We start from the raw sequence: 27,540 nt of genomic DNA on the forward strand, positions 1-27,540 counted from the left end.
GAATCGTAACATCATCAACAGTTCTTGTCACAGATGAAATTATGTCCGATGTTTAAACATATGTGATGGTGTTGGTCACTTCACTGAGCTGAGGAGTGGTCAGGGAAGGAAACTCATGAGCCATACTAACTTCCAGCGGAGAAACGGAACAGTGACCCAACAAATGGATAGAGTTTGGAATTTGGACACATCTACATGTATGTGGATGTGATCATGGACAAACTGGGGAGCGCTGATATTTGGTATGTTTATGTATTTTGGGTCAAGGATGAACTTTGTGAAAACAGAAAGTTGATAGGACAAATATTTTTGGAGAAATTACAGGTATTACATCACAACAGCAAACACTGATAATTACATTCAAGACTCACACGCTATTCCAAATCATTATAGAAACTTTGCATAATTTATTACCACCAAAATGTCAGTTACCTATTTTATTAGTTACCCAATCTAGAGCCCGTGGATCCCCATGGGCAACACGCTAGTTTAATTAATGTATTACCTCTGCCAACCAAGTTGGAGGAAGTTATGTTTTCACTTCTGTTTGTTTGTGAACCGCCTGTAACCCACAATTTTTACAGAGGATTCATATTTTCACATTTTACATTATATCTCAATCAAAAGTGTCTCAGTCACTCTCATTTGTGACACTGAGGTGCAAACTGGCACTCAGTGAACAGACTAAGTTTGAGCTGCATCTAAATATTGCAGATTTAGTGGATATCTGATTTTAACATTGAAAAGCCCTTTTGATCTATATTTTGTGTTATATTTGATCCTATGAAAAGCCACTTCTAACAGGACTTTGACCTAAATTTGTGGAATTGTAAACCAGTGTCAGTGAAGGTTTGCGCTCTATGAGCGTGGTGCTGTAGTTTATTTTATTTTGAGCGTGCATTTGGCTACAGCTGAAAGCAGACATGTTAATGAATGGCACACATTATTGCCCACAAATGAAATATAGAAAATTTTGAAAAAATGAATACATCACATTTTCCACAATAACTTAAAGTAAGCGAGCCAGGAGGACAGTCTCTCATGCAAACAGGAAGTGAGCCATTAACCTCATCTGTGTGATTGTGATATCTACCAGTCTGTTTACAAATGTAACTTTATTCACTTCTTTTGATTGGGATTTGTTGTGATCAATTTTCCATCGCTGCTTCTGTTTTTGTGATATTTGCCAACATGTGTATGAGGACCTGGCCCAATGGCTTGATGGCTGATGGCTGGGAATGTGAATTCTCTGAATGCTTGTTTCTTCCTGTGATCTAGGGACATTTTGTCAAAGTGCTCACACACATATCAGCCATCATGGGGAGGTGATGGTCTTGTGGTTAAGCATTGGGTTTCAGACCAGAGGATCCTCAGTTCAAAACCCGGCCAGACTAGAAAATCACTAAGGGCCCTTGGGCAAGATCCTTAATCCCCTAGTTGCTCCTGGTGTGTAGTGAGCACCTTGTATGGCAGCAGCCTGACATCGGGGTGAATGTGAGGCATTATTGTAAAGCGGTTTGAGGTTCTGATGCAGATGGAAAAGCGCTATATGAATGCAGCCCATTTACCATGTGGAATTTTTTTGTGTGTTTCATTTTATCCTAAACAATTAAAAATGTAAAAATGCAACTTTAAAAATGAGAAAGAAAAACACTGTTTATGACTTCAGAATACATTGAATTTTGTTGTCTTTCAGTGGGTACACCAGCAGGAGGCAGCAGAGACATGCTTGGATTGCACTCTGGGTTTGAGTCAAACAGAGGTGCATTCTGGGTGTTCATTTTCTTCCCCTCCTGCTCACACTCACCTTCTTCTTTCTGCAGTCTCTGGGTTTTTGCAGCACAAAGGCACTGGCAGCCATAGATCAGCCACTGTCCTCCATTGTGGGCCTGACGGGTCACCTCGGTTCCATGACGGAGGCTGTGCATGCTGATGAGTGTGGACAGATGTCTGCAGATCTACAACAAATCAAACACCATCACCCCACCCTTAACATGACGACTCCTCAGGGACACCCTTGTTCTGTCTGCTGGGGGGATGGGTCCGGGGGGGGGGGGGCAGTGTTGTTGCACATTCTTCCACACAACTGATTGGACGCAGCCAGATGCAGTGAGTCAGTGTGCAGCTACAGACGTCTGCAAAGAGCCACAAGGTCAAGACCCCCGTGCCAGTGTCAGGACCCTTGTCTGTCATCCACGTACCATCAACATCAACACCACCTTCATCACTTTCATCATCATCATCATTCTCCTCACGACCACCTGCACCATCATCTTCATCACCACCATCATCATCATCAACACCATCATTATCACCACCACCACCTGCATCAACACCATCATCAACATCATCATTATTACCACCACCACCTGCATCACCATCATCATCACCATCATTCTCGTCATCACCACCACCACCTGCATCACCATCAATCACCACAACCTGCATCATCATCTTCATCTTCATCATCATCACCACCTGCATTGTCATCAACATCACCATCATCATTATCACCACCACCTGCATCATCTTCATCACCACCATCATTATCACCATCAACACCACCTTCATCACCACCACCTGCATCACTATCATCATCACCACAATCATCACCACCTGCCTCATCATCATCACCACAAACTGTATCACCATCATCATCACCACCACCTGCATCATCATCTTCATCACCACCACCTGCCTCATCATCTTCATCACCACCATCATCATCAACACCATTATCACCTCCACCTGCCTCATCATCTTCATCACCACCATCATCATCAACACCATTATCACCTCCACCTGCATCATCATCATCAGCACCTGCATCACCATCATCACCACCACTTGTATCACCATCATCACCATCTGCAACATCATCACCACTTGCATCACCATCATCAGCACCACCACCTGCATCACCATCATCACTATCGCCTGTATCATCATCATCATCACCATGAACACCACCATCGGTATCACCATCATCACCACCTCCATCTTCACCTGTATCAATCAATCAATCAATCAATTTTTTTTATATAGCGCCAAATCACAACAAACAGTTGCCCCAAGGCGCTTTATATTGTAAGGCAAGGCCATACAATAATTATGTAAAACCCCAACGGTCAAAACGACCCCCTGTGAGCAAGCACTTGGCTACAGTGGGAAGGAAAAACTCCCTTTTAACAGGAAGAAACCTCCAGCAGAACCAGGCTCAGGGAGGGGCAGTCTTCTGCTGGGACTGGTTGGGGCTGAGGGAGAGAACCAGGAAAAAGACATGCTGTGGAGGGGAGCAGAGATCGATCACTAATGATTAAATGCAGAGTGGTGCATACAGAGCAAAAAGAGAAAGAAACAGTGCATCATGGGAACCCCCCAGCAGTCTACGTCTATAGCAGCATAACTAAGGGATGGTTCAGGGTCACCTGATCCAGCCCTAACTATAAGCTTTAGCAAAAAGGAAAGTTTTAAGCCTAATCTTAAAAGTAGAGAGGGTATCTGTCTCCCTGATCTGAATTGGGAGCTGGTTCCACAGGAGAGGAGCCTGAAAGCTGAAGGCTCTGCCTCCCATTCTACTCTTACAAACCCTAGGAACTACAAGTAAGCCTGCAGTCTGAGAGCGAAGCGCTCTATTGGGGTGATATGGTACTACGAGGTCCCTAAGATAAGATGGGACCTGATTATTCAAAACCTTATAAGTAAGAAGAAGAATTTTAAATTCTATTCTAGAATTAACAGGAAGCCAATGAAGAGAGGCCAATATAGGTGAGATATGCTCTCTCCTTCTAGTCCCCGTCAGTACTCTAGCTGCAGCATTTTGAATTAACTGAAGGCTTTTTAGGGAACTTTTAGGACAACCTGATAATAATGAATTACAATAGTCCAGCCTAGAGGAAATAAATGCATGAATTAGTTTTTCAGCATCACTCTGAGACAAGACCTTTCTGATTTTAGAGATATTGCGTAAATGCAAAAAAGCAGTCCTACATATTTGTTTAATATGCGCTTTGAATGACATATCCTGATCAAAAATGACTCCAAGATTTCTCACAGTATTACTAGAGGTCAGGGTAATGCCATCCAGAGTAAGGATCTGGTTAGACACCATGTTTCTAAGATTTGTGGGGCCAAGTACAATAACTTCAGTTTTATCTGAGTTTAAAAGCAGGAAATTAGAGGTCATCCATGTCTTTATGTCTGTAAGACAATCCTGCAGTTTAGCTAATTGGTGTGTGTCCTCTGGCTTCATGGATAGATAAAGCTGGGTATCATCTGCGTAACAATGAAAATTTAAGCAATACCGTCTAATAATACTGCCTAAGGGAAGCATATATAAAGTGAATAAAATTGGTCCTAGCACAGAACCTTGTGGAACTCCATAACTAACTTTAGTCTGTGAAGAAGATTCCCCATTTACATGAACAAATTGTAATCTATTAGACAAATATGATTCAAACCACCGCAGCGCAGTGCCTTTAATACCTATGGCATGCTCTAATCTCTGTAATAAAATTTTATGGTCAACAGTATCAAAAGCAGCACTGAGGTCTAACAGAACAAGCACAGAGATGAGTCCACTGTCCGAGGCCATAAGAAGATCATTTGTAACCTTCACTAATGCTGTTTCTGTACTATGATGAATTCTAAAACCTGACTGAAACTCTTCAAATAGACCATTCCTCTGCAGATGATCAGTTAGCTGTTTTACAACTACCCTTTCAAGAATTTTTGAGAGAAAAGGAAGGTTGGAGATTGGCCTATAATTAGCTAAGATAGCTGGGTCAAGTGATGGCTTTTTAAGTAATGGTTTAATTACTGCCACCTTAAAAGCCTGTGGTACATAGCCAACTAACAAAGATAGATTGATCATATTTAAGATCGAAGCATTAAATAATGGTAGGGCTTCCTTGAGCAGCCTGGTAGGAATGGGGTCTAATAAACATGTTGATGGTTTGGATGAAGTAACTAATGAAAATAACTCAGACAGAACAATCGGAGAGAAAGAGTCTAACCAAATACCGGCATCACTGAAAGCAGCCAAAGATAACGATACGTCTTTGGGATGGTTATGAGTAATTTTTTCTCTAATAGTTAAAATTTTGTTAGCAAAGAAAGTCATGAAGTCATTACTAGTTAAAGTTAATGGAATACTCAGCTCAATAGAGCTCTGACTCTTTGTCAGCCTGGCTACAGTGCTGAAAAGAAACCTGGGGTTGTTCTTATTTTCTTCAATTAGTGATGAGTAGAAAGATGTCCTAGCTTTACGGAGGGCTTTTTTATAGAGCAACAGACTCTTTTTCCAGGCTAAGTGAAGATCTTCTAAATTAGTGAGACGCCATTTCCTCTCCAACTTACGGGTTATCTGCTTTAAGCTACGAGTTTGTGAGTTATACCACGGAGTCAGACACTTCTGATTTAAAGCTCTCTTTTTCAGAGGAGCTACAGCATCCAAAGTTGTCTTCAATGAGGATGTAAAACTATTGACGAGATACTCTATCTCCCTTACAGAGTTTAGGTAGCTACTCTGCACTGTGTTGTTATATGGCATTAGAGAACATAAAGAAGGAATCATATCCTTAAACCTAGTTACAGCGCTTTCTGAAAGACTTCTAGTGTAATGAAACTTATTCCCCACTGCTGGGTAGTCCATCAGAGTAAATGTAAATGTTATTAAGAAATGATCAGACAGAAGGGAGTTTTCAGGGAATACTGTTAAGTCTTCTATTTCCATACCATAAGTCAGAACAAGATCTAAGATATGATTAAAGTGGTGGGTGGACTCATTTACTTTTTGAGCAAAGCCAATAGAGTCTAATAATAGATTAAATGCAGTGTTGAGGCTGTTATTCTCAGCATCTGTGTGGATGTTAAAATCGCCCACTATAATTATCTTATCTGAGCTAAGCACTAAGTCAGACAAAAGGTCTGAAAATTCACAGAGAAACTCACAGTAACGACCAGGTGGACGATAGATAATAACAAATAAAACTGGTTTTTGGGAGTTCCAATTTGGATGGACAAGACTAAGAGACAAGCTTTCAAATGAATTAAAGCTCTGTCTGGGTTTTTGATTAATTAATAAGCTGGAATGGAAGATTGCTGCTAATCCTCCGCCCCGGCCCGTGCTACGAGCATTCTGACAGTTAGTGTGACTCGGGGGTGTTGACTCATTTAAACTAACATATTCATCCTGCTGTAACCAGGTTTCTGTTAGGCAGAATAAATCAATATGTTGATCAATTATTATATCATTTACCAACAGGGACTTAGAAGAGAGAGACCTAATGTTTAATAGACCACATTTAACTGTTTTAGTCTGTGGTGCAGTTGAAGGTGCTATATTATTTTTCCTTTTTGAATTTTTATGCTTAAATAGATTTTTGCTGGTTATTGGTAGTCTGGGAGCAGGCACCGTCTCTACGGGGATGGGGTAATGAGGGGATGGCAGGGGGAGAGAAGCTGCAGAGAGGTGTGTAAGACTACAACTCTGCTTCCTGGTCCCAACCCTGGATAGTCACGGTTTGGAGGATTTAAGAAAATTGGCCAGATTTCTAGAAATGAGAGCTGCTCCATCCAAAGTGGGATGGATGCCGTCTCTCCTAACAAGACCAGGTTTTCCCCAGAAGCTTTGCCAATTATCTATGAAGCCCACCTCATTTTTTGGACACCACTCAGACAGCCAGCAATTCAAGGAGAACATGCGGCTAAACATGTCACTCCCGGTCTGATTGGGGAGGGGCCCAGAGAAAACTACAGAGTCCGACATTGTTTTTGCAAAGTTACACACCGATTTAATGTTAATTTTAGTGACCTCCGATTGGCGTAACCGGGTGTCATTACTGCCGACGTGAATTACAATCTTACCAAATTTACGCTTAGCCTTAGCCAGCAGTTTCAAATTTCCTTCAATGTCGCCTGCTCTGGCCCCCGGAAGACAATTGACTATGGTTGCTGGTGTCGCTAACTTCACATTTCTCAAACAGAGTCGCCAATAACCAGAGTTTGATCCTCGGTGGGTGTGTCGTCGAGTGGGGAAAAACGGTTAGAGATGTGAACGGGTTGGCGGTGTACACGGGGCTTCTGTTTAGGGCTACGCTTCCTCCTCACAGTCACCCAGTCAGCCTGCTTTCCCGGCTGCTCGGGATCTGCCAGGGGGGAACTAACGGCGGCTAAGCTACCTTGGTCCGCACCGACTACAGGGGGCTGGCTAACTGTAGAATTTTCCACGGTGCGGAGCCGAGTCTCCAATTCGCCCAGCCTGGCCTCCAAAGCTACGAATAAGCTACACTTATTACAAGTACCGTTACTGCTAAAGGAGGCCGAGGAATAACTAAACATTTCACACCCAGAGCAGAAAAGTGCGGGAGAGACAGGAGAAGCCGCCATGCTAAATCGGCTAAGAGCTAGTAGCTACGCTAAGCTAGCGGATTCCTAAAAACACGCAAAGTGAATAATGTGTAAATAATTTAGAGGTGATTCAGCAGAAGGAGTGCTTTAGTTAAGGCACGTAAAGATTACACTGGGAAACAAATCGTAATCTAGATAACTAGATCAATCTAACTGCGCAGAGTAAACAGCTAACAGATACAGAAAAACACCGCTGTGCTCCGGAACAGGAAGTGATACTATACCGCAGTGAGAGCCAACCACCAGTAGAGGCCTAAACAGGCGCCTCTCAGCTGAACGCCAGAGAAAGGCAGCCGCCTGTATCACCACCACCATCATCACCACCTGCATCATCATCATCACCACCACCTGAATCATCATCATCATCATCACCACCACCATCTTCACCTGTATCACCAGCATTATCACCACCTGCATCATCATTACCATAAACACCACCACCTGTATCTCCACCATCATCATCACCATCATCATCACCACCTACATCACCATTATCACCACCACCTGTATCACCACCATCATCATCATCATCTTCAGCATTATCACTATGATAATCGCCTTTATCTTTGTCATTACTAACATCTTCATCATCATAACACTATCATCATCTCCTACACCATCATCAGCACCAGAGGCATGATTATATTATCATCACCAATATCACCACTGCCAACTGTATCATCATCATCACCGTCATCACCACCACCTGCATCATCATCATCATCATCATCACACTCACCTTCATCACCCCCTGCATCATCATCATCACCACCTTCATCACCATCATCATTATTACCACTTGCATCATCACCACCACCACCTGCACCACCATCATCATCACCACCTGCATCATCATCACCACAACCACCACCTGTATCACCATCATCATTATCACCACCACCTGCACCATCATCACCATCACCACCTGTATCGCCATCATCACCATCACCCGCATCACCATTATCAGCACCACCACCTGCATAACCATCACCACCACCACCATCTATATCATCATTACCACCATCTACATCATCATCAGCTGTATCATCATCACCACATGCATCACCATCATCTTGACCATCAGCACCATCATCAGGTATATCACCATCACCACCACCTGCATCACCATCATCGTCAACATCATCATCATCGTCATCATCATCATCATCATCACCACCTGCATCACCATAATCATCACTACCTGCATCATCATCAATGCCACCTGCATCACCATCATCATCATCATCATCACCACCACCACCTCCATCACCATCATCGTCACCATCACCTGCATCACCATCATCATCACCACCAGTTGCATCACCATCATCATTATCACCACCCCCTGCATCATCATCACCACCTGCATCATCATCACCACCAGTTGCATCACCATCATCATTATCACCACCCCCTGCATCATCATCACCACCTGCATCATCATCACCACCACCACCACCACCTGTATCATCATCATCACCACCATCTGCATCATCATCATCACCACCACCTGCATAACCATCATCACTATCCCCTGTATCATCACCACCACCACCTGCACCACCATCATCATCACCACCTGCATCATCATCACCACAACCACCACCACCACCTGTATCACCATCATCATTATCACCACCACCTGCATCATCATCACATCACCACCTGTATCGCCATCATCACCATCACCCGCATCACCATTATCAGCACCACCACCTGCATAACCATCACCACCACCACCATCTATATCATCATTACCACCATCTACCTCATCATCATCATCAGCTGTATCATCATCACCACCTGCATCACCATCATCTTGATCATCAGCACCATCATCAGATATATCACCATCACCACCACCTGCATCACCATCATCATCACCACCACCTGCATCACCATCATCGTCAGCATCATTATCGTCATCATCATCATCATCATCACCACCTACATCACCATAATCATCACTACCTGCATCATCATCACTGTCACCTGCATCACCATCATCATCACCACCACCACCTCCATCACCATCATCATTGTCACCATCACCTGCATCACCATCATCATCAACACCAATTGCATCACCATCATCATTATCACCACCCCCTGCATCATCATCATCACCACCACCACCACCTGTATCACCATCATCACCACCATCTGCATCATTATCATCACCACCACCTGCATAACCATCATCGCTATCCGCTGTATCATCATCACCACCACCTGCATCATCATCACCATGAACACCACCATCTGTATCATCATCACCACCACCATCATCATCACTGCCACCTGCATCACCACCACCATCTATATCATCATCACCACCATCTAGATTGTCATCAGCAGCAGCTGTATCATCACCACCACCTGCATCATCATCATTTTGATCATCAGCACCATCATCAGCTATATCACCATCATCACTACATGCATCATTATTATCACTACCACCACCTGCATCATCACCACCACCACCTGCATCACCATCATCACCACCACCTGCATCACCATCTTCACCACCACCATCAGCTGTTATCACCATCATCACCATGTTCATCATCATCACCGCCACCTGCATCACCACCATCATCATCACCGCCACCTGTATCACCCCCATCATCATCACCATCATTACCACCTGCATCATCATCACATGTATCACCATCATCATCATTTTCATGATCTTCAACTCCACCTTCACCATTATCATCGTCACCATCATCACCACACGCATTATCATCTTCACCATCATCACCATCTGCATCATCATCATGTTCACCGTAATCACAGTTGCTATTTCAGTTTAATAATTCGTGTTGTCTTGAAGAAACTCATCCTGAAATTTGTGCAAAATATACAATCAGTAAAGTCACTCACTCACTCATCTTCAATCACTTATCCGGGATTGGTCATGGGGGCAACAGCTCCAGCAGAGGACCCCAGGCTTGCCTTTCCTGGGCCACATTGACCACCTCTGACTGGGGGATCCTGAGGCGTTCCCAGGCCAGTGTGGAGATATAATCTCTCCACCTAGTCCTGGGTCTTCCCCGGGGTCTTCTCCCAGATGGACGTGCCTGGAACACCTCCCTAGGGAGGCACCCAGGAGGCATCCTTACCAGATGCCCGAACCACCTCAGCTGGCTCCTTTCAACGCGAAGGAGCAGACTCTACTCTGAGCTCCCCACAGATGACCGAACTTCTCACCCTATCTCTAAGGAAGACACCAGCCACCCTCCTAAGGAAGCCAGTTTTGGCTGCTTGTACCCGTGATCTAGTTCTTTTTCCATCATGACCCAACCCTCATGACCATAGGTGAGAGTAGGAACGAAGATTGACCAGCAGATTGAGAGCTTCACCTTTTAGTTCAGCTTCACTCCTTCACCCTGGGGCAAGACCTCATTCCCTACCTGGAGTAGGCAATCCATCGGTTTCCTGCTGAGAACCATGGCCTCAGATTTAGAGGTGCGGATCCTCATCCCAGTTGCGTCACACTCAGCTGTGAACTGATCCAGTGAGTGCTGGAGGTCACAGGTTGATGAAGCCAACAGGACCACAACATCTGAAAAAAACAGTGATGAGACCCTGAGCCCACCAAAGTGGAAACTCTCCTCCCCCAACGACGCCTCGATATCCTGTCCATGAATAACAGGATTGGTGACAAAGTGCAGCCCTGACAGAGGCTAACCCCCACCGGAAACGAGTCCAACTTACTACCGAGCACCCGAACACAACTCTCGCTTTGTGAGTACAGAGATTGGATGGCCCTGAGAAGGGACCCCCTCACTCCATACTCCCACAGCACCTCCCACAGTATCACCTGGGGTACCCGATCATATGCCTTCTCCAAGTCCACAAAACATATGTAGACTGGATGAGCATCAGTCAGTAAATTTACAGTCAGTAAATCTGTCGAAATAATGGGGCAGCGAAGTCTTGTTTGAACCCCTGCGTGATATTGCAGGATTTGACCACAGCCTGCAGAAACACAGCATCACTTCTAATGGAAAGATGGTGCACTGCTTTGTTTTCGCCTCCAATCACTGAAGCAGTCATGAAAAGTGCAGGGTTTTTTCTTTTGGTTCCCAGTGGAGAAGGGAAGACAAGGCAAATGGGAGACAGTCGTGTTGGTAAGTTTTAGCGAGATTTGATGTGAATAATGATCATGGGGTTGTCCACGGAAGTACAGTTTTTGTGTCATATGGTCTTTCATTTAACTCCTTTATAGTCCACCTCAAACGAGATGACGCTGCCCAATTATCAGTGTAAACAAACGTCTGCATTTAGTTAACAAGTTCTTGATGCATGAAATATAATAAAGGTTTTATTTTAAATGCATAAAAAATAATTATACTTTAAAAAAAATAAAATGCACCAAAATCCTCTGGAAAAAGTAAAAACATGTAGACAGAACGTGGAGTGTTCTGCAGTGTTGTATAGTAACGAAGTAAAAATACTTACGTTTTGGGAGACTTATTACTTTACTTGAGTTTTTTTAAATTCAGCTTACTTTCACTTTTACTTCACTACATTTCCGACCTTAATTGCATACTTCTACTCCGATACATTTTCTGTGCGCCATACCGTTACTCGTTACAAACACGAAAAAAGTCATGTTCTATTTCATTCCTCCTGACCACCAGAGGGCGGTGCTTTAGCACCTGGATAACTACATGTGCGCAGCACAGAGGTCGAGAATATATACCAGCAAAGTCACACCATTGAATGTGACCTGGGTGACGTCACTGGTTGTCTTTATATACCAGACGCACCCAGCGCTCGCTTCTTTTCTACATTCTTGCATTCTTAGAGGTTGAGAACGCATTTAGCTGCGATTGCCGCTCTCGCTTGTAGCCTCGCAACCCACCTTCGGTTGGAGCTACGTGCACTGCACACGTCCTCCAGAGGCTGCGAGAAACGGCTTCACCGTTTTTTGTATTCTTTGATGCCTGTCGTGAGTACACCTTCCTAAATGCCGGGTGCGCGCCTTGCCGCTGCCCTGCTGGATATTTTCCTCTGTGCACATTAGCTGTGTTGTTTCGATGAAAGCTGGCTATTTGTTTAGTTGTGTCGCTAACCCCGTTAACTACGTGGTAGTGTGTGTATCAGAACCAGTATAGTGTACTGTGTTGGGCTTGCCGTGAGTGTTTTCCACTCCTTGAAGTACTTTGTCTGCACTGCCGCCATTTGCTAAGTTTAACAGCTCCGCTAGCAGCTAGTGTTGTCGTCATTGCTCTAAGTGACTTAGCACTTGGGCTGTGAGTTTTTTCGGCTGTGTGCATCGTGTTATTACTGTGGCTGTGAGTGTTTCACGCTCCGGGCCTTGTATTAGCTTTTACACTGAGTGTTTTAAGCTCCGTGCCTTGTGCCGAGTCTGCGGCTGGAGTGCTTCACGCTCCGTGCCTCGTGTCAAGTCTGTGGCTGTGAGTGCTTCACGCTCCGTGCCTCGTGTCAAGCCGACGGCTGTGAGTGCTTCACGCTCTGTGCCTCGTGTTACTATTTACACTGCGTGTGATTCACGCTTTGTCTTTCCATTTGTAACCATCAGGGCTTGCGTTAGCCATCTGCACGCAGTCCACAATGTTGACAGGGCCTTTGTTGCATGGCTGTAGTACCTGTTTGGCTCCCTTGAGCCCAGATGATGGACATATGTTTTGCCCCTCCTGTCTTGGGATCGGACACCTGAGGGAAGCCCTGACTGGCGATGCCTGCCTTAATTGTGCCAGCATGCCACTGGCAGAGAGATCTGCTAGACTTGCGACATTGGAAAGTGGAATATCTAGTGCGACTTTGGCCTCCAGCCCCAGGAAGGACCCAAAGCGCCGTAAACGCCCACATGCAGGAGCCCCTTCTGCTAAGAAGGTTACTCATGACCATGCTTTGGCTGAAAAGGTCGAAACGTTGACTTCTGAGTTTGCTCAGATTAAGTCCTTGCTTCTGAATCTACAGCCTAAGGATGCAGTGACAGTTCCTGCTGTCCCTAATGAGGCTGATCAGACCAATGTAGTTACTCAGCAGGAGGACGATGTCGTGTCTATTGCTGCAACTGATTCCTTGTACATGACAAGTGATATAAACTGTGTGGAGGATGAGGATGAGAGGAGTCTTTCTCCAAGCCATTCATTAGTGGGCTCTCATACCTCTGAGGCAGAGTCCATGCCGCAAACCGAACCTGGACTATCCTTTGTCACGCAAGCTGTTCAGTTGGCTTTATCCAGGCTTGGGGTCGACAATCCCCCTGCGGAAACCACCGCTTCAAGTGCCTTTTTCAAAGTCACTCAGAAGCCTGAGTTCAACGTTCCAGTTTCACAACCATATATAGAGGAGCTCCACCGATGTTGGGCGGACCCCAAATCATTGACCCATCTATCACAGGACTGCAGAGCCCTTAGCTCTATGTGTGATTCAGCGCAGTATGGTCTGAACCGTATGCCCACCGTTGACAGCATTATTGCGAACCTGGTTGTGGCTCCAGCTGATGCTGCTCGGCCAGATGCCCGCTGCCCACACCCTCAGTGTAGGGTCACTGATGACCTCCTCACCAAAAGCTATGACATAGCTGCTTGCATCGGTCGCCTAGGCAACTCACTGTCCCATTTAGCTCTTGCCCTCTCAAAGTCTTTGAGGGAGGCAGAGGTTGATGATGCTACGCAAAGTCTTAGTGATGCCTCACTCCAAACCTTTGCTTATATGTCCAGAGAGCTTGGCAGACTGATGTTAACCCTTACCATCACTAGACGTCAGGTGTGGCTTGCGCAGTCCCCCCTTTCCGAATCCTGCAGAGGCACACTCCGTTCGCTGCCGGTTCTTCCAGGCCAAGTATTTGGACCTGCGGCCCAACAAACTTTAGAGCGTGCTGTCGAGGCTAGTAAATCTTGGCAACAGTTTGTTGACCTACACCAGTCTTCCAGACCTCAGCCAGTCAGACGTGCTACAGCTTTTCACTCTACATCCAGGCTTCCGCCGACTCCCAGAGCTACACGTGCTTTTGCAGTTGAGGGCCAGCTCTCCCAGCAGCCTGCCTTTCGTGAGCCTACGGGCAGACCCCTGAGAACTGAACGGTTTCGCAGAGCTTCCAGTAATCGCACCCAGAGGTCCTCAGGGATGCGAGGCAGAGGTGGTCGGGTCTGACTGCCAATGTTTGGCCCCCAGCCGTTTTTCACAAAATCAACTCAGCCACTGGGAGGCTCAAGTTCAAGACCCATGGGTCATTTCAACCTTGTTCGAAGGTTACAGAATTCAGTTCGGATGTTGTCCTCCAAAGTTCAATGGGGTGAGGATGAATGTTGTTTCCAACTCGGTGCAGTCTGCTGCCCCTACTCCTGGAGAAGGGGGCCATAGAGCCAGTTCACAGATCAGACCAGCTCAGGGGGTTCTATTCAATTTACTTCCTTGTTCCAAAGAAGGATGGCGGCTTTCGTCCTATCCTCGATCTCCGACGTCTGAATCGTTATATCAAAGTGCTGCAGTTTCACATGCTCCGCACAGTAGACGTCCTTCAAACTATCACACCAGGAGACTGGTTCACAAGTGTCGACTTAAAAGACGCCTATTTCCATGTGCCAGTGGCGCCTCATCACAGGCAGTTTCTCCGCTTTGCTTTCGAAGGTCAGGCATACCAGTTCAGGGTGCTTCCTTTTGGCCTCTCTCTTGCCCCTCGTACATTTACCAGATGTATGGCTGCAGCACTAGCCCCACTGCAAGCTCTTGGATTAAGAATCCTACCCTACTTAGACAATTGGCTTGTCTGCACTCCGACTCAGGAGCAGGCGCACAACGACACAGCTCTTCTACTGAACCATGTCTCTCATTTAGGACTCACAGTGAACTTTGCAAAGAGTTCTCTTGTTCCCAGTCAACAAACGACCTTCATCGGCATTGCCATCAACTCCCTGACTATGACTGCATCGCCATCCCCGCAGAGAGTGGACGATGTAATTTGTCTCGTCTCACACATTCAACGGGCTGTGATGCTGCCTTTTGGTTTGTTGCTCCGGTTGATGGGCAAATTGACTGCAATGTCGCTAGTGGTACCTTTGGGACTTCTGTTCTTATGTCTCCTACAGATTTGGATCAACAACCTAGGCCTCAACTCGAAGTTGCATCAGCACAGGCTTGTACAACTCTCCAACCAGTGCCTTCTGCACCTCAAACCCTGGGGGAACGTGGACGACATCTGCAAGGGTGTCCCTCTAGGCTCTGTTCCTTCTTGCCGAGAGGTGGTTGTTACAGATGCATCACTCAAAGGTTGGGGGGCCGTGTGGAATCACAGGATGGTGAGGGGTGTCTGGAGTCCCCAGGAGAGACTCCAACATATAAACGTACTGGAGCTTCACGCTGTGCGACTGGCTCTCAAGCATTTCCTCCCAGCCCTGAGAGGAAGACATGTTCTTGTCCGGTCGGACAACACGTCAACAGTCTATCACATAAACCATCAGGGGGGCACCAGGTCCAATCACTCATTGGCAGAAACTCGGAAGCTTCTCTTATGGGCGTTGCCTCGCCTTCAGAGTGTCAGAGCAGTTCATCTGCCCGGTGTACAGAACAGCGCAGCGGATTTACTCTCCAGACAGAAACCACCACAGGGAGAGTGGAGACTGAACCCGATTGTGGTCCAAATGATCTGGCAGAAATATGGTGCAGCGGAAGTGGACCTTTTCGCTTCAAGCACCTCGACATATTGCCCACGACGGTACTCCCTCTTGGAACCAGACAGCCCGCTGGGGCAGGATGCATTGGCTCACCCGTGGCCGGATTGCCTCCTTTATGCCTTCCCTCATCTCCCGCTGCTGATGTTGACACTGCACAGGATAGATCAGAGCAGCCACAGGGTGCTGCTGGTTGCTCCATTCTGGCCTGGGAGGATTTGGTTTCCCATGATTTACAAACTCCTCGAGGGAGAACCTTGGGCTCTCCCGGAGAGGAAGGATTTGTTGTCACAGCTACAGGGGAGGATTTGGCACCCTCACCCAGAACGCCTTCAACTGTATGTGTGGCCGTTGAGGGGCCAGACTCCTTGTTAAGTTCTTGTGACCAGGCTGTTGTTCAGACTATCCTTAATTCACGTGCTGCTTCTACCAGGGCTTTGTATGACAACAGATGGAAGCTGTTTGCGCAGTGGTGTGAGAAACAAAAGTTAGACCCGGAGCATTGCCCTGTGCCTATTCTCCTCACATATTTACAAGAACTGCTGGAGAAAGGACTTTCTGTCGCTACCTTGAAGGTTTATGTTGCTGCAATCTCTGCCCGGCACGTCTACGTTGATGGCCGGTCAGTGGGTTCACACCTCTTAGTGTGTCGTTTTTTGAAAGGTGCTCTACATTTGCGGCCTCCAAGGCTTGCACGCGTACCTTCATGGGACCTTACTCTAGTCCTGGAAGGTTTAAGCGTATCCCCTTTCGAACCAGTTGAAAGTGCTGATCTTAAATGGGTGTCAGTGAAGACTGCCTTTCTACTTGCACTGTCTTCGGCTAAGCGGGTGGGAGAGCTCCATGCCCTCTCAGTCGCTGGGGACTGTTTGCGATGGAATTCTGACAGATCTGGGGTTACGCTGTGGCCTAATCCGTCCTTTTTACCCAAGAGAATTTCAGCTTTTCATGTTAACCAGCCAGTTTCCTTGGCTGTGTATGTCCCGCATTCTGATCCAGGATTATCTGTTTCAGGTTCCCTGTGTCCTGTGCGAATGTTGAAGCAGTACATTAGTGCGACTGCCGGGATCCGAAAAACGGATGCCCTGTTTGTGTGTTACAGTGATCACAAAAGAGGCTGTTGCTGTCTCAAAGCAGCGACTCTCGCATTGGGTCGTGGATGCCATTTTACAAGTATACAGGTCCAGAGGTCTTCAGCCTCCTAAGGTTACGTGCCATTCCACCAGAGGGGTGTCCACCTCCTGGGCTGCACTGAGAGGTGTCCCTTTGAGTGATATTTGTGCTGCTGCTACGTGGGCTTCATCCTGTACCTTCGCCCGCTATTACAGACTGAATGTGGCCGCTCCTCCTGCGGTGACTTCGGCGGTGTTGTCTGCCTCCACTCCCCACTGCTGATGCGAGGTGAGTGTGACTCTTCGTGACCTTGTTGGTATTAAGTCATCCAGGTGCTAAAGCACCGCCCTCTGGTGGTCAGGAGGAATGAAATAGAACGAGAGTTACAAATGTAACTACGGTTCTATGAATTCCGGATGACCGCCAGAGTTGCTTGTCACTCAGAGTCTTGCGAGTTCATTCCGAAAAGAAGCGAGCGCTGGGTGCGTCTGGTATATAAAGACAACCAGTGACGTCACCCAGGTCACATTCAATGGTGTGACTTTGTTGGTATATATTCTCGACCTCTGTGCTGCGCACATGTAGTTATCCAGGTGCTAAAGCACCGCCGTCTGGCGGTCATCCGGAATTCATAGAACCGTAGTTACATTCGTAACTCTCGTTTTCACCCAGGGACACCACTGATTACTAGTGACTGCATCGAAGTCAGGCCGATTTGTCATGAGGCATGTCCGGTAGGCTTTTTTGCAGTTTTGCAGTTATCAGGAGAATGATAATTTCTCTACATTGATTACATTCCCTGCAGCGGGTCTGTAATCAACTTTTCTGCCGCGCAGCTTTGATTTGAACCTTGAACCAATCGAAGCAGTGATTCGCAGGTCAAAGCAGTGCTTCGATCTATGATTCGTCAATTGATTGCTATATTTCACTTTATCCTAATTTTTTTCCCCGCTAAAACCCCGAAGAGCATATGTCTTTGAGTAATATTTAATATTTTTATGTTAAGCCGACTTGTTATGGTCTTCTGAAACAGTTGATAGATGTATTTTATAACAAAAACGGGACAGATGCTAACGCGTTAGCATGTCTATGGCGTTTTCAATGTTAAGTTAGCATTAAGCTTTTCGCATCAGCACGTTTGTGTTGTTTTCTCTATAATTAATGGCTTAGCGTTCGTTGTCATAAAAGAGTCAAATTGTATTTTATTTATTTATTTTTATTCATATATTATAGCAACAACAATAATAGTCTACATAATAGACAATAGTAGTCAATAATAATAGACTAATAATGTTACAATACAATTTTAGAGAAAGAGACAAAAAGAACCTAATGAAACAAAACGCAACAGAAAAGATAAAACCATGTAAAAATGAAAATAAATAAATATAGAAATAACTGTTTCCTGTGAACACCTAGTGAGTAGCCTCTCGTTTAGGTTTTGAATCCTTGTTTCTGAAGTGTTTTTGTGTGATGTGCACAATTTTCAGTATTTTGACTAATACTACCAGTCATTTACAAGCCTAGATAAACTTTTATATTAAAAAAATCAGTCCGTTTTTGATTAACATTTACTTGTACTTTTACTTTCAATACTTGAGTACATTGTACATTACTTGTCATACTTAAATACAATAAATACTAGATACTTTAAGACTTTTACTTGAGTAGCATTTCAATCAGTGACTTGAACTTCTACCAAAGTCATTTTTTTTAATGGGTATCTGTACTTTTACTTAAGTGTGATTTTCCGGTACTTTATACAACACTGGTGTTCTGTCAGTCAACCAAAGTCAGTTGAATAAAGATGTGTTTGAGGAGAAACAGAGGTGAAGAAACATCAGGAATAATAAAAGTCACAGCAGTTTTACAGGATGTAGTCATAGAAATAAACAAAGTTATAGTTAGTTTTTCTGTTGTGTGATTGGTTGGTCCAGTCACCTGACCAAGCAGCAACACAATATGACCCTCCCTCTTTCAGATGCAAATGAAGCTGACATATGGAGAGGAGGTCTCACTCCTTAAGATTCTGATTGTATGACAAATCACGTCCAGGGCTGCTGCCCCGCCCCTTGTCCCGCCCACTTAGAACAGCTTCATCAAGCTGAAGACTCACAGCTCCTCCCCCTCCCCATCTTCCTTATCTTCTTCTTCTCCTCTGTCCTCACGCACTCCTTTGTTACCTCAGTGCACTTCAAACCCCCCCAGTCACAGAACTCAGACTGGAAACTGTCCGTCTCTTTTGGTCAAGAACTTTTGGGCTTTGGTAACTTTAGTTGGTCAGTCACTCTCTTCCTTAGGTTGTCACGGTAACGATTCTCTTTGTCTGGACTTTTAAATGTTGATCTCCTCAAAGTATTGATGAGCTTTGTGACTGGAGTGTTTTAGGTTTAATCCCCGGATAGAATCTGGGGGTGGGGGGAAACTTAGCAAAACTGTACTGTGAGACCAAATAACAGCTTGGTGAACTCATCTTAAACATCATGGAAGGTCCAGTCATGACAGAAGTGCTAATGGCACTCCATGCCAGCAGGGGGCGCATACTGGTCACCTGGTCACTGTGACTCTAATATATTATCGCCCGGACTTTGTAATAATACTCTGTTCTCTTTGATAGTACTTCAAGTTGCAGCTGGAACTTGAATCAGATCAGATGCTATTGAAATGCCACCAAGTGGTCACCTAACAGGACATAGTCATCACCTAACGGGATGTGGCCCTCACCTAATGTGGCGTGGTCATGACCTAACGGGATGTGGTCTTCGCCTAACGGGACGTGGTCCTTGTCTAACGGGACGTGGTCATGACCTAACGGGATGTGGTCCTCACCTAACTGGTCATGTGTTACACCCTTGGACTGTGTCTCAGTAACGTTTCTTTCATTTTGGTTCTCTTGTGTCTCCATGTCAGGCTGGACCCTAACTCTGATTGGTTGAGGGCTGTGACAGTGTGGTCTTTGTCAGTGTCAGTCCATTCTGAGAGACGGATTTTGGGGTCAAGCAAACGCAACATGAATTGAAGACTTTGCAAATGTGGGTTTGGATGCAGCTCCTGAAGGAGCTCCTCCTCCTCCTCCTCGCCATCTTCATCACTGCACACTGAGTGTGATCTGTCTTTGTCCTGTCTGTCTACTGTTATGAATGTCTTCCTCCGTCCCTCACAGCCGCCTTGTTGTTCAGGAAGGTTTTAATGTAATGGAATGACGGTGTGAATCAGCCGCCTGAAAGCTTGCCGTGCCACCGCCGCGCGGTCTCAACCTGCAGGCCTCTGCCTCCATCAATCTGCTGGTGCATTCTGGGAGCAGGACGTCCTATTGACTTGTCTGTGTGTGTTTACTCAGCGCTGTAATTTACCTCCAGTTTACCCTGCAGTCTGACCCACAATGGGAACAGTTTGGACCACGAGCTGATTTGCAGCGGCTGCAACCATGACAACGCCACGGCCACAAAACCCAGCACCTGAAAAGGCTGGAGGCCGGGCGGAGTCCCGCCAGGGCGCCGGCGCAGTTCCAGCAGCAGCTCATCGTGGAGTCTTTAAGGTGTAGTTTGAGGGAAATTTATAGTCTGTGTTTACATTAAAAGGAGAAAAGAATCACTGAGTTCACTTTAAAAAGGGGGACCAAAAAAAAAAAAAAAAAAAAAGCCAAAACGTTAAAACACTTTGATCAGATTTGAATTTCAGTACAATCAAACATGACGAAGACTTGAAGTTCAACATTTGGGATGGACACCGTGCAAACGACAGTCACACTTAAACTACACTGAACAAAAATATAAACGCAGCCTAAAGCACACCTGTGCAATAATCCTGCTGTCTAATTAGCATCTTGATGTGCCACAGCTCTGAGGTGGGATGGATTATCTCGGCAAAGGAGAAGTGCTCACTAACAGAGTTATTTGAGAGAAATATTTGCAATATTTGAGAGAAATAGGTCTTTTGTGTATATAAAAATGTTTTAGATCTTTGAGTTCAGCTCATGAAAAATGGGAGCAAAAACAAAAGTGTTGCATTTATATTTTTGTTCAGTGAACATTAATTAAATTCACATATTTTAACTTAAAAGTGTTTTTCAAAGAGTTTAAAAATGACTCAATTCTCATATTTAGTAAGATAATGTTTGAGTGCTAAACAGACCGACTGGTTTTGGATCTTTGGGGAGTTCAGTGATTTGTTGGTGAAGTGGTCCAGGGTCTGAAAACGTCTGAGAAACGTGACTCTACGTGGACCTCCGATTCTATCAGGGATCACTTTAAAAGCACCTTAAATCTTTAAGAGGTCCCTAAAAAATAATAAGAATAAATAATACTAACAAGAGCAATCTGAGATTTCTGACTTCCACCCAGGGTTGATGAGGACTCAAAATAAAAGATATGTGATTCATATCGTGACCTGGACTTTACCTGCATCCAGATTCTACAACACAATGCAGTAACTGCACACTGATCCAGAACGGTCCGACTGATCAAGATGCTGCAATCTGATATTTAATTCACAAGCTGAAACAAAATAGTGCCTTCCTGATCTTGGTTTTACATCGAGATGTCCTGTCTGTGAAGTAGTTGAAGTAGTGAGATTCTGATCCAGAATCCGGATCCAGATCCAGATTACCTCCAAATTTTAATGGAGTCTTCCAAGGCCTGACACCAGTGTGTAGTGAAAATCCATGAAGTAGTTTTGATGTAATCCTCAAAATCCGACAATGCGAAACGTGCAAAAAGAAATCCTGATCCAGAATCTGGATCCAGATCACCTCCAAAATTTAATGGAGCCTTCCATGGCCTAATATCTATCTGTGGTACTAATTTCATCAAAAATGTGTGCAGTAGTTTTGACGTAATCCTGCTAAAAGACAGATAAATGATTTTATTACATCATTGGCGGATGTAATAATTTGGAGGGTGAAGGCGGAGAACAGAAGAAGAATGGAGCTCCAGGTGTAGGAACTTTCAGGAGCCACACTGAAAGGTGACTTTTCCAAGCTGTTTTCGGAGGCCAAATAAGTCGCTGCTCCAGTGGAGGAACTTCTGAGTGGCCCTGAAAAACTGATGGGCGGAGCTCATCACTGATTTGTCAAGACAACATTTCTAAAAGTCAGCAGAAGAAAATGAAATGGAATGACTATGTGGAGTGTGTTTCTCTGGATGTGATCCAGACACGCCCACATCTCACCTGGCAAAGGCCACGCCTACAAATAACCTGGCCAAGAACACACACACATATCTCACCTGGCCAAGGACACGCTCACAAATCACCTGGCCAAGAACACACACATTCCACCTGTATAAGGACACGCCCACATCTCATCACACACAAATCACTTGGCTGTGGCAGATAGATGGTGACGTAGCAGAGGTGGACACGGACTGATTGTCTGGGTGGCTGCATCCAGGACCCAAAGTAGTTCTGTGGTGTCATAGATGCGGTGAAGTGTGGCACCAGCACCTGCTTCCACACTTGACTTGGTAAATTAGTCCTGCTTTTGCCTTCTGCCTGGTGTGCCAGAGTTGGATGATCGTGACAGCTAGCAAGCAAACCTTTTTTAACGCTGCCTTGCATTTAATGCTAAGGTTAAAGTTTGCATGGTAGCTATTGTGAGCATTACGCTTGCTGTCATGCCGTCATCGTGAGCCCGGTATGTCTTCACCGCAGCAGCTGAAGAGGCCAGCTAACAGGGGTCTTTCCTCTAAACCAGTGGTGTCCAAAGTATTCCAGAAATGGCTAGTAGGAGGCAGGTTTTCTGACTCCAGCAGGTGATTTCACTGATGAACTCCTCCTATCTGCTCAAAGTGATGTTCATCAGTGAAATCACCTGCTGGAGTCAGAAAACCTGCCTCCTACTGGCGATTTGTGGAATACTTTGGACACCACTGCTCCAAACGTTTGTGAAATGTAGAAAGTCGACCGAGTTCCTGTGGTGGACACCTCGAGGCTTCAGAATCAGTTGTCAACCTTCCTGTTTCACCCCCTAAAGGACACCTGAGTATTTGTTGCATGATAGAGTTTCCTGCTGCTCTTGAACCTTGTCAGTAATTCGTCTACGTCATTCAATAAATGGATAAGCCGCATCGGTGGTGCTTACAGAAACGGGACGGAGCTTTCTGCCACTCAGCTGGAAATGTATCAATTTTCAATTTCATTTATATAGCACCAAATCACTATATCAAAGGTTAACGTCCACCTCTGGCCCTCAGGCCACCAGTTGCCCACGCCACAGTTTGCACTGACAGTTTGACTCAGAGGTGACAGACATTGTGATGTGAAGTGCGTCTGCAGGTCGTGCTCTGGGTGCATTATGGGATTAGTGCGGCGCTTAATCTGCTCAGCGGTCATGTGACTGAGCAGATTAGACTTTGTCGTCTCAGCCTCCTTCAGCTGAATCTGTGTTTTTGTTCTTTTTGTTCCTGGAGGGCTCTCCACCTTTCTTTCTTTCATTTCATTCAGTGTCATTTTCTCACCGCATCTTTGGTTCCTCGTGTGGCTGAAGTTTAATCCTGTCACAGCTTCACCCTCTCACTCCTCATTCTTTAATCACAGCCACCAATTTAAAGTGATGTCTTCTTATTTGGTGTCATGTTGCTGTTTGTTTGGTGAAAACATCAGACACAGAAGGAATCCATGAGCCTTTGAGCTGCCGCTTCTCCCTTTGTGTTTCCATGAATCCGCTCACATTTCATTCACAAACTTTAAATATTCCACAACATCTGGAACCAAAGACGGAGCTGCTGATGTGGAAACATCTCTCTGCGCTTCTTCCACCGCAGATCTGCACCACATTCAGTTCAGTTTATTTGTTTAGCAACAAAGGTGTGTCACAGGTGTAAAATCAAACCTCAGCAACACACCTGAGCGAGAATGAGAGGAAAGCTGAAGCAGACCAGACTCAGAGGGGTGACCATCAGTACACAGATCAAGCACACACAACCAGGACAAAAAAAAAAGTCCCATTATATAGTCCCTCAGCAACCACCGCACAAAATCTACACAGATGGTGAAAATCTTGTGTATTCAAGTACAAGTCAAGCTACATCCTTAGACAGGGGGCGCTAAAGGGGTGCTTCACTCCACCATGCCATATATAATAACAAACAAACAACAAAAATTATGGTTTCTGTAGCCTTTGATGTGAGATTAAAAGTAAGGAACACAAAACTACAACATACTAAAACTCAGTCACTCATCACTCATCTTCAACTGCTTAAGGCCCTTTCACACCGGGCTTGCATACAGTTGAATTGTGATGCGTATGGAGTGCGTTGGAAAATTGCACAGATTTGGCATAGTCCCTGTGTAGGCTGGTGTATGATGGCGTATGGTTGCGTTCCTAGCCTTACTTACAGTTGCACATGGTTTCTTACTGCCACTTATGTAGCCCTCGCTGCTATTTTTCTCCCTCTCACAGTCCACTCCTGCCGTCTTTTTTTTTTTTTAACATTGTGGAAATGCGCTCCATTCTCAAAATGGCACTCACGTTTCCATACATACAGCGGGACACATACTGATGCCTCGTCATGGCTGCGTAGTTGCACACAGGGAGAGAGAGAGAGAGAGAGAGAGAGAAACATTGCACGCAGAGGGAGTTTGGCTCTATGATGATGTTTACAGACTGCCTGGACACGCAGATGGATTTGATACATTGGAAAAAGTCAGAAGACATTATTTCCAGGAGTTCATGGACTTTATTAACGTGCCACAATCATGAGAGAACTTAAGGTGAAAGTGCTGTTGCGTGGCAGCCGGAAATCAAAAGCGGGTTCCGTGCATGAGGAGTGGACGGTGGATATGTCCTCTCACTGTCAGGGTTTGAGTTTTTGTTTGGTTTTCTGTTTTAGTTTGTTCTTTTGCTCTGTAAGTTATTTTTGCATTTCTTTGGTTTTGGTTTGTTCATTCTCTTGCTGGGTTTTTCTGCTTGGGTCTGTCTCTTGTCTTTCTCTTGGTTCTTGGTGATGGGTGTTTCTCTCTCTCTCTCTCTGGCCACGCCCTTGTTCTGGTTCTTTCTATGTACACCTGTTTCTGATTTGCTGATTGTCACCTGGGGTTATATAAGCTCATTGGGTGTGTTTGTCCATCACCAGTTTGTTGTGCCTTGTGCCTTCATACCAGCTCTGTTCCTGTGTTCCTGTTCCTGCGTTCCTGTTCCTGCCTGCCCCATAGTGTGTTCCTAGCTTCCAGCCTGTTGCCTTGACCATGCCGTTTGCCTGATGTTTTTTGTGCTGCTGCTTTTTCTGGACTGCTTACTCGTGTACCGACCTCTGCTATCCAACTCAGTAAAGCCTTTTAAAAACCAGAGCTATTTGTTTGAGCTGTGCATTTGTGTCCTGCAATTCCTGACCATCCAGCCTGATACTCACTGGCCATACATGCGTGAGGAGTTATAGTGGACGTGAAGATGTCCTCTCGCTGGCCATCCACCCGTGAGGAGTTATAGTGGACGGTGGACATGTCCTCTCGCTGCCGTCGGTCCGTGAGCAGGTGAGTAGGCGTTAATTGACTTTATTTAACTTTCCACAATCTTTTGAGAACTTTGAGGTGAAAGAAGCTGCAGTGGCAATGGTGCACGCGATCTGTCCTTGAGAAGTGAACAGTGGATGTGGGCATGTTGTTATGTTTCGGACGCGGTCGGAGCACCGACCCAGCGTTTGAAAGGACCCAGCATAAAATAAGCAGAGCACGGTTCAAAAGGTAACAGAATTTAATAAACATAACAGTGAGTGAAGTGTTAAACAACTAAGAAGTCCGCGGTCTGGTGAGGTGGAAACACGGCGCGCTCTCAACAGCGCAAACGGTCCGGAGCCACAGCAGTTCAGACCCAGGGACCCCGCCGACACCCCCCAGGTGGCCGCGACAAACCAAGTCTGTGAAGAAAGAAAACATGGAGGTGAGTCCAACTCCACACAGAGAGACACAACTCAAAGGTGCACGCAATCAGCAAACACTTCCTAGCTTAAATCTATACATCAGCTTCTCACCCTGCAGGCACGGAACAACTCAGTTCAAATCTCCACTGCAGCAGAAGCTGATTAGACAATTAGCATAATGTGACAGCTCGATACAACAAGGTGTGAGGGACACCAAATCCACTGTCATTAATTCATAAAGTCACCAAAACCAAATTACCTCAGGAAGTGTGCTGAAGAGCATGAGACCTCACCCAATCCTCCTTCACAGACTGTGGCATCAAACCTGGAGCGGTCTCTGCGTCCGTGATGGTGAGATTGTTCTCCTGACGTCGATCTCACACGTCTGCTCACAAGGTCGAGTCTCTGGCAATCACACACTGTGCATTCAAGGTTTAAATGCAGCAATCTCTGATCAAGACAGAATACACCACAGCTGTGAGTCCTGATGACCTGCATGTGAAAACAAGCCTCAGGTGTTCAGGGTGAGGTCCTAATGCTCAGCCACTCAGTCCTGAATGCATACCACCTGGTGGGAGAAACAGAAAACAAAAACCAAGCCAGCCAAACACCCCAGCCCACAACACATGTCCTCTTGCTAGCAATCTATCCATGAGGAGTAGATGTGGACATTTCCTCTCGCTGTCGAGCTGTCCATGAGGAGTGGACGTGGACATGTCCTCTGAATGTGGAAGCTTGGAGCGCCGTTTCTTCTTCCGTGATTTTGAAGCTTCACTGCCAGCAAAGTCCAGCGGGATGAATACAATCTACCAATCCAGGTTTGTACTGATAAAAAAACTAACAGGATTTTTCACCCTGGCATGTAGAATTATGGAGGCTTGGTGTACAGTAGCGCAGTGTTGTATAGATTTACATACAGTTGCAGAGTGTTGTGTAGACTTGCTTAAAAACTGCATACTTTCTGCGTCCAGTGCTCTATGCCAAAAAAATTAAACGTTTAATTTTTTGTATCCATCTCATGTAGCAAACAGCATACTGCTGCGTAGGGGATCAAAAACTCAGCATAGAGCTGCTTAAAATCAGTGTAGTCTGTACACTGCAATACCCAACTCTACGTTGGCCCAGTGTGAAAGGGCTTTATCTGGATTCGGGTCGCAGGGGCAACAGCTCCAGCAGGGGACCCAGACTTCCCTTTTCTGGGCCACATTGACCACCTCTGACTGGAGGATCCCGAGGTGTTCCCAGGCCAGTGTGGAGATGTAATCTCTTCACCTAGTCCTGGGTCTTCCCCGGGGTCTCCTCTCAGATGGACGTGCCTGGAACACCTCCTTAGAGAGGCACCCAGGGGGCATCCTTATCAGATGCCCGAACCACCTCACCTGGCTCCTTTCAACGCGAAGGAGCAGTGACTCTACTCCGAGCTCCCCATGGATGACTGAGCCTATCTTTAAGGGAAACACCAGCCACCCTCCTGAGGAAGCCCATTTCGGCCACTTGTACCCATA

General features: G+C 45.6%; 1 protein-coding gene across 1 annotated transcript; it reads right to left on the reverse strand.

The window, feature by feature from the left end:
- Nucleotides 1-2,428: 2,428 nt before the first annotated feature.
- LOC117519702 (uncharacterized protein DDB_G0290685-like) lies at nucleotides 2,429-20,085 on the reverse strand. Its single transcript, XM_034180961.1, has 9 exons — nucleotides 19,863-20,085; nucleotides 10,034-10,180; nucleotides 9,745-9,951; nucleotides 9,076-9,402; nucleotides 8,360-8,698; nucleotides 7,798-7,914; nucleotides 2,866-3,006; nucleotides 2,716-2,823; nucleotides 2,429-2,478 (listed from the first exon to the last, which is right to left on the reverse strand). The coding sequence occupies exons 1-9, from the start codon at nucleotides 20,083-20,085 to the stop codon at nucleotides 2,429-2,431; spliced, it is 1,659 nt and encodes a 552-aa protein (XP_034036852.1).
- Nucleotides 20,086-27,540: the final 7,455 nt, after the last annotated feature.

This window comes from Thalassophryne amazonica, chromosome 11 (genome assembly GCF_902500255.1).
Source record: "Thalassophryne amazonica chromosome 11, fThaAma1.1, whole genome shotgun sequence".
In the NCBI taxonomy this organism is placed as follows: Eukaryota; Metazoa; Chordata; class Actinopteri; order Batrachoidiformes; family Batrachoididae; genus Thalassophryne; species Thalassophryne amazonica.